This window comes from Lampris incognitus, chromosome 19, assembly GCF_029633865.1.
Source record: "Lampris incognitus isolate fLamInc1 chromosome 19, fLamInc1.hap2, whole genome shotgun sequence".
Classification (NCBI taxonomy): domain Eukaryota; kingdom Metazoa; phylum Chordata; class Actinopteri; order Lampriformes; family Lampridae; genus Lampris; species Lampris incognitus.
In genome coordinates, this window is record NC_079229.1 from 36,768,484 (window position 1) to 36,776,632 (window position 8,149).

General features: G+C 46.8%; 1 protein-coding gene and 1 pseudogene across 2 annotated transcripts in view; one reads left to right on the top strand and one right to left on the bottom strand.

Annotated features, from left to right (window-relative positions):
- The first annotated feature begins 957 nt into the window (after positions 1-957).
- Positions 958-3,389, top strand: LOC130129674 (kinesin-like protein KIF18A; annotated as a pseudogene).
- A 43-nt stretch (positions 3,390-3,432) lies between these two features.
- Positions 3,433-8,149, bottom strand: part of nebl (nebulette) — a 176,476-nt gene continuing 171,759 nt past the window's right edge. For both annotated transcript variants that reach the window (XM_056299295.1, XM_056299294.1), the window contains 2 exons: positions 7,762-7,883; positions 3,433-5,326 (listed from right to left, as the gene is read on the bottom strand). In XM_056299295.1, the coding sequence (XP_056155270.1) occupies positions 5,150-5,326; positions 7,762-7,883 (299 nt within the window). In that variant the 3' untranslated portion in view covers positions 3,433-5,149. The remainder of the gene's footprint in view (positions 5,327-7,761; positions 7,884-8,149) is intronic.

The following is an 8,149-nucleotide window of genomic DNA, read 5'->3' on the forward strand; positions in this document are numbered from 1 at the left end:
AGGCCTGACTTACAAAAAAACTCAACTGTTCATTCAAACACAATCCAAAAACCAAACACTGTCACAGTGTTCAGCAGACAGGCGGAGAAGATAAGTGAATATGCTTACTTTTACTGTAAAGAAAAAAAACTCAAACACAAGAAACGCTGGAAACACAGTGTGCTGTTAGTTCGTATTCAGAAGTCTGTCTGTGTTCACTGACAGAGGTTAGTGTTGGTGTTCAGAAACAAGGTGAGATACCAAAATCAAAAGCAACATTTCATCTCTGTCTCTCTCTCTCCTCCCTCCCCAACAAGTGAAAAATCAAAGCAAACTGGTGTGTGAGAACTCAGAATGCAGATCAATGGTTTGAACTGTAGGATGAAGGAGAAATGATGGACTTCCGCACTCTTCCGTTTCTTCACCCCCCTTCACGACCATAGATGCCTAGACTCGCTAGCCCTTGGCTAATGGGTCGGGCCCTTTAGTTGACTGGTTAGCGCAGTCACCCGTGGTGGCTATTCGGGTTCGATTCCCAGCTGCCTCCTGATTTCACTACATTGGTATCAGAAGTGGGATGGTGAGACTGTGAGGCCATCGGAAGCGTGTGCGCCCAGAGGCGTGAAGAAGCTGATATGCTGAGGCATGGGGACGCGCTTCCCGAAGGAGGGGGGTAGTGTAACAACCACGGATGACTAGACTCGTTAGCCCTTGGCTAATGGGTCGGACCCTTTAGTTAGCTCATTCGTTAGCTCATTTGGGCCTATTCTATTTCTCGTTCCTTCATCACTCATGAGACTTTAAACAACTGCCGGGATCCACTAACCTGTATCTAACAAGAGCCACTCACGATATCGTGGTTTCCTCATCATTCTGCCAGGATCCACTAACCTGGTCAAAGCCGGCAGTGAGGGAGGGGAGAGAAGTAACATAGAGGTTCTTTAACTCACTGTAGCACTCAAGCAACATATCAAGCAGATGATCCAGCTCACTGCACTCCAGGACCAAGAGAACAAGCGCGCACAGAAAATAGTGAACATCTTGCTGCCTGCCTACAGTCGACACTATAGCACACTGCACAGGACTGGGCCGGTCACACAAGCAGATGACACTGAGAACCATCAAGTGGAACATCTGGTGCTGAGAGAGAGGGGCGTGGTCTGGGCAGATCAGGGAGGGGTGGGACAGCCTCCGGCAGGTGAGAGAACCAGGGAGGGACAACATGAGCCCAGTGAGGAAGGAGTTTCTGGGCCTCACTTAGACTTAGCACCCATCCTGCCCTTTTCACGCCTGTTCTTCCACCAAAATAGTGCCTGCAGTGTGGAGAGACACAAGAAAAGAGTTATGCCCTGTCACTCCCTCCCATCAACCAAAGGTACAGGGCATCCGATAAGGAGAAATCTGGCTGTGTCTTTGCCACTGCAAAGCCCCAACACCACCCAGCCACATGTCTTTGAAGAGGGCGTGTTCCCACTCCAGTTCATGCCAGATAATGTTCAAAACACCACTTTTACCCTACAGCCCACCACTGACATCAACGATCCCAACATGACCTTTGAAGTCTTGGACATCAGTGATCAAACAACAAACACCACCATCACTAAAAATGGCACCCTCTTTCAAGCAATAGGGTCAAGTCAAGTCAAGTCAATTTTGTTTGTATAGCCCAATAACACAAATTACAAATTTGCACAACTCACAACTCCACGCACAACTCAACTCAAGGCCAACCGGCAAACATCAAGTTGAAGCAAAGTACTACCAAAAGGTTTACAATGAGCAGATCAGAGACCTGTTAGCTAACGCTGGCCCCCTGGCAGTAAGAGAAGACAGTTGTAAAGGAATAGTGGTTCAGGGCCTTACCCTGCATCAGCCCAAATCTGCAGAGCACATTCTTGAGGCTTTGGATTACGGCAATCAAAACAGGACACAGCACCCCACTCATATGAACGCTACATCCTCACGGTCCCATGCTGTATTTCAGATTTACTTGAGACAGCAGGACAAATCTGCCACCCTCAATCCTAATGTATGTGTTGCCAAAAGGAGTCTGATTGACCTAGTGGGTTCAGAAAGGGCCAGCGCCACCAATGCCAAAGGGGCACGCTTGCGAGAGGGAGCAAACATCAACCGCTCGCTCCTTGTCCTGCGGACTGTCATCAACGCTCTTGCTGACCCTAAGCATAATTAAAGCACACATAACATACAGGGACAGCAAGCTGACACGACTGCTGAGGGACTCCTTGGGAGGCAATTACAGGACGGTCATGATCGCCAACATCAGCCCCTCATCCAAGTCCTATGACAACACCCATAACACACTGAAATGCACCAACAGGGCCAAGAAGATAAAGTCTTTGCTTAAAAGTAATGTTGTCAGTTTAGACAGCCACATTGGCCAGTATGCGGAGGTCTGTCAGAAACAACAACAGCAAGAGATTCCAAAGTTGAAGCAGAAGCTGAAAGAGTATGAGAAGAAGATGGATAACTCAGTGCCTGGGGATTCTAACAATGTCTCCTCTCAGAAGTAGACAGAGTTTAAAAAGGTGTCAGACTCTGCAGAGATCTTCTCCAGCCAGGCCCAGATCAGGATCTGGAGAGATAGCTGGATCTGGAGAGACAGCTGAAAAAGAATGAATTGCGCCAACACCACGGTGAAGACGGCTACCTGTAGGTCCAGAGTTTCTGTGCCAAGGAAAAGACTGAGAAGGCTACCTCTAAGCACGAGCTCAGGATTGCCTCCCTGCATACGAAGCAGCAACACATTCAAAAGTGCTTAGAGGAGGATCCAGCTTCCTAGAGAACAATGGATGGCTTCATTGGGTTGAAAATTAGATGAAGATGCTGGGAGTAGGTGGCCAAGTGCCAGAGGTCCTAGAGAAGGACCTCCATTGCCGCAAACTTCGAGATGTATGTAAACGATCTCAAGGGGGAGAGAAGGCACATCAGAGTGAGGGCTCCATCGGCAGGGATGAACCCGACACATCCCGGACGAGCCCCAGCAGCCGGGAACTTAACCCGGGTAGCCTGGACCACGGGGCGACTGTACTAACCAGTCAACGAAAGGGTCTGACCCGTTAGCCAAGGGCTAGTCATCCGTGGTCGTTACATGATATACTGGTGTGTGTGAGAAGTCAGAATGCAGATCAATGGTTTGAACTGTAGGATGAAGAAGAAATGATGGACCTCTGCACTCCCCCCCCCCTCACTGTTCTTCCCTCCTTTCATCAGCTCATCTCTAAAAGGTAGAGGACAAATGTCAACACCCTTCCTCCTTTCTTCCTCATTCCTTGTTTGTGAGGAGCAGGAGTGACTTGGATCTTGGAAGCCTCTCCATCGATCCATCTTTCTTCTCTCAATCTGTCCATCCTTCTCTACCTCTCCTGTCATTGTCATATTAACTTTCACATTAATTTAAGCCTTAGCATACTTTGCCAAGTAATGTTCCTGAGCTGGTAGTTTTTTTCCTCCCAGTCATCCTGCCTCTCATCCCTCCATCTCTATGACACTCCTCCTTCCACTCCCTGCCCGTCTCTCCCAGTTTCATCACCCAGCCTGGCGCTGTTCTAAGTTTGACAACCAGGAAGCAAGTTAGCATTTGTTAGTGTAACGACCACAGATGACTATTAGCCCTTGGCTAATGGGTCAGACCATTTAGTTGACTGGTTGACATTTCATCTCTCTCTCCTCTTTCTGACAAGTGAAAAATCAAACTGGTGTGTGTGAGAACTCAGAATGCAGATCAATGGTTTGAACTGTAGGATGAAGGAGAAATGATAGACATCTGTACTCTTCCTCACCCCCCTCACTGTTCTTCCCTCCTTTCACCAGCTCATCTCTCAAAGATAGAGGACAAATGTCAACACCCTTCCTCCTTTCTTCCTTCGTTCCTTGTCTGTGAGGAGCAGGAGTGACTTGGATCTTGGAAGTCTCTCCATTGATCCATCTTCCTTCTCTCAATCTGTCCATCTTTCTCTACCTCTCCTGTCATTGTCACATTAACTTTAACATTAACTTTAGCCTTAGTATACTTTGCCAAGTAATGTTCCTGAGCTGGTAGGTTTTTTTCCTCCCAGTCATCCTCCCATCTCTATGACACTCCTTCGTCCATTCCCCGCCCATTTCTCCCAGTTTCATCACCCAGCCTGGCCCAGTTCTAAGTTTGACAACCAGGAAGTAAGTTAGCATTTGTTAGCATCTCTGATTCATCCCTTGCTTCTTTGTCTGAGAAACATGAATGGGTTTGTCCATTAAATACCTCAAATAAGGTTTGTAGTCGACACAAGCTGACAAGATTTGTTCTCTAAAATAAAACTGATTATTAAACTTTCATTTAGTATATTTAGAAGCATTTATTTTATGTCGGATAGAACAGAAAAATCGGAAAAAATAGCTGTCACACTGATACACTGTTTACAGATTAGTCTGACTATGTAATTTGTTTTAACTTACATCATCGGTATTTATGCTAAAAACTTGAATCTTTAACTGCAAACACTTCCAAACCTTTTTAGCTTGCGCTGCCTGCAGATCTCATCTCAGGAGTTTAACCAAAGCTCCATTCATGTTCCCGTAGAGACGGAGATGTTAAGTTAACCTTAAAGGTAAAATATGTAAGTATACCGGCCTAAACAAACAGTTAAATAAAAATAACACATCCACAGGAATCATATAAACACTAATCAACGTATTCCTATTGAAAAAATACATTACAGCATTTTCTGATGGTTTTAATGGTTCCATATGGAATTGTAATGGTTTTTGATGGTATGTAATGGTCTCTATTGGTATACCTGATGGAAACCATCAGGATTCCTCGAATGGCTTCTGATGGTTTTTCCTTGCTAGGATTGATTTTCCGGGAAAAATATATTTATCATTTATATGTTTTAAAAAAATGACGTTCCTACAAAATCTTTTTCATCCTGGTGTGAATTCAAACCCTACAGCAGCTATCAAGTGGCAATTGACGCCTATGGACGCCTGAGCAGCCAATTAAATGTCTTAGTTTGGACGGATCCAAATTTAATTGGCTGCTAATGTGGCGATGTAGGTATCATTTGTTAGTTTGAATGGATAAACTTACATATTGTACCTTTAAAAAACATCATCCCTGAACTGCTCTATTGGCAACAGAGCACCCCCCCCCCCTTTCTTTCTCCTCCTCCTCTTAGTTGTAACACTCGACATAGTTGGCGGGCAACATGCCGGACTTGCCAGTCCGCTGCACGGTCCCATACATCCAGCCCTCATCGATGGGCTGAGCGTTGATGATGACATCACCATCGCGGAAAGACACCTCATCATGGTCCTGCGCCGCGTAGTCGTACAGTGCACGGTACACACGCTGCACAGGGGACGGATAAGAAACACACACTGTGATTAATGCAGACAAATATAAGGCACACTATTAACTATACTACACTAACAATCTGGGCCAGAGTTAAAGACTTATAAAACACAGAACCAGGTTCACAGGTATGCTGACTGCAGCACACACACTAAACACAATAAGATGGAAAACAGGGGAAAGAAACATCACTTTAAAGCTACAGTCCTGAATGTGCTGGTGTTACTGGACAAGTGAGTCTCCTATGTATATAGGTGCTGGTGTTACTGGACAAGTGAGTCTCCTATGTATATAGGTGCTGGTGTTACTGGACAAGTGTGTCTCCTATGTAGGTGTTGGTGTTACTGGACCAGTGTGTCTCTATGTAGGTGTTGGTGTTACTGGACCAGTGAGTCTCCTATGTAGGTGTAGGTGTTACTGTACCAGTGTGTCTCTATGGAGGTGTTGGTGTTACTGGGCCAGTGTGTCTCTATGGAGGTGGTGGTGTTACTGGACCAGTGTGTCTCCATGTAGGTGGTGGTGTTACTGGACCAGTGTGTCTCCATGTAGGTATTAGTGTTACTGGACCAGTGTGTCTCCATGTAGGTGGTGGTGTTACTGGGCCAGTGTGTCTCTATGGAGGTGGTGGTGTTACTGGACCAGTGTGTCTCCATGTAGGTGGTGGTGTTGCTGGACCAGTGAGTCTCCTATATAGGTGGTGGTGTTACTGGACCAGTGTGTCTCTATGTAGGTGCTGGTGTTACTGGACCAGTGTGTCTCTATGTAGGTGGTGGTGTTACTGGACCAGTGTGTCTCTATGTAGGTGCTGGTGTTACTGGACCAGTGTGTCTCTATGTAGGTGGTGGTGTTACTGGACCAGTGTGTCTCTATGTAGGTGGTGGTGTTACTGGACCAGTGTGTCTCTATGTAGGTGCTGGTGTTACTGGACCAGTGTGTCTCTATGTAGGTGCTGGTGTGACTAGACCAGTGTGTCTCTATGTAGGTGGTGGTGAGGTGGGTGTCTGAGCTCCATTCAGAGTGAATGAGAGTCAGTAGGCTGCTGTGTCAGAAACAAACAATAAAACCTGAGTTGTACTTATTGATGTAGTACTATCTGTTGGTAAAGGTCTTCTACCAGCTTGTTCTGTCATATCTGCTGGTTAGACACAACACCTTCACTTCTTCAAACTCAACACTACCTGCCTTCCTCTTCCTTGTCTGGCTGGTTGTACTACATATGGATTAGTTATTGTCTTATTAAAAAGGTGAGATACATTTGGTTGAATGTAAATGTCCATGGCCACACTTTTAACGTGTCAGCCCTTCTGTTGTCTGACGAGTCAGAATGATCCACAACAGAGTCTAACAGCAGAGAAAAGACTACACGACTTTTTCTCAACCTGAAATGTGATGACTTGTCCTAGAGGGGCTGCAACATTAGAAACACTGAAATGTAGTTTTGTTCAGATTTCTATGAAAGCTGTACACCACTAGAGTACTAAGACTGTCTTTGGGTCATTTTTGACCCCCAAGACATGTTTGGGTCGGGGTGTCTGGGTAGTGGAGCAATCTATTCCGTAGCCTACCAACACAGGGGTCGACGGTTTGAATCCCGTGTTATCTCCAGCTTGGTCGCGTGTCTATACAGACACAATTGGCCGTGTCTGCAGGCGGGAAGCCGGATGTGAAGAGTGGCGTAATTGGCTCAGAAGAGTAGCGTCATTGGCCAAGTACAGTTGGGGAGGAAAAGGGGAAAAAGACAAAAAACAAACAAAAACAAAACAAAAGAAGATTGATGGTTGTAGAGTCACATAACCCCCCCCCCCTTTTTCTCCCCAACTGTACCTGGCCAATTACCCCACTCTTCTGAGCCGTCCCGGTCTCTGCTCCACCCCCTCTGCTGATCCGGGAGGGCTGCAGACCAACACAGGCCTCCTCCCATACATGTGGAGTCACCAACCACTTCTTTTCACCTGACAGTGAGGAGTTTCACCAGGGGATGTAGCACGTAGGAGGATCACGCTATTCCCCCCAGTTCCCCCTCCCCCTGAACAGGCGCCCAACCGACCGACCAGAGGAGGCGCTAGTGCAGCGACCCAGGACACATACCCACATCCAGCTTCCCCACCCACAGACACGGCCAACTGTGTCTGTAGGGACGCCTGACCAAGCCGGAGGTAACATGAGGATTCGAACCGGCGATCCCCGTGTTGGTAGGGCAACAGAATAGACTGCTACGCAACCTAGACACCCCATAAACTTTGTTTTTATTCATGTACGTGTGTGTGTGTGTGTGTGTGTGTGTGCGTGTGTGTGCGTAAGCCCTATGTCACCCATTCACTCTAGATGCTGTTCACTCCTACTGGTGGTAGAGGACGCTCACTAATGAAGGAAGGATGGAGGGAGAGGTGGAGGGGAGAGGTGGATGTTAGTCCATCCTGTTTGGAACGTACCATAGTGGCAGAGTGTGGGGGGGAGGTGAGTGATCGGCTGGATGACATGCTGGTTTGGTGCATGTAGCCATGGTAACCTTGCTGCTGCACCCCCTGGTGGTATGCCCCAGGAAGAACCGGGGCTGAGTGAGAGAGAAAGAGAGAGGGAGCGAGCGAGAGAGAGAGAGAGAGAGAGAGAGAGAGAGAGAGAGAGATTTTTAATTGTACTTTAATAAAAATTACAAAAACGTTACACAAAACAATATTAGGCAGGATAAAAACCAACACGGTCAGTAACATATGAGTCACAGATTCTAAATCATCTCAGCACACTCCCAGAGACAGGCTCATCATCCACAGCACAGCAGAGCACATTTCTATAACGCCACGCACTGCAAAAACTTTCCAG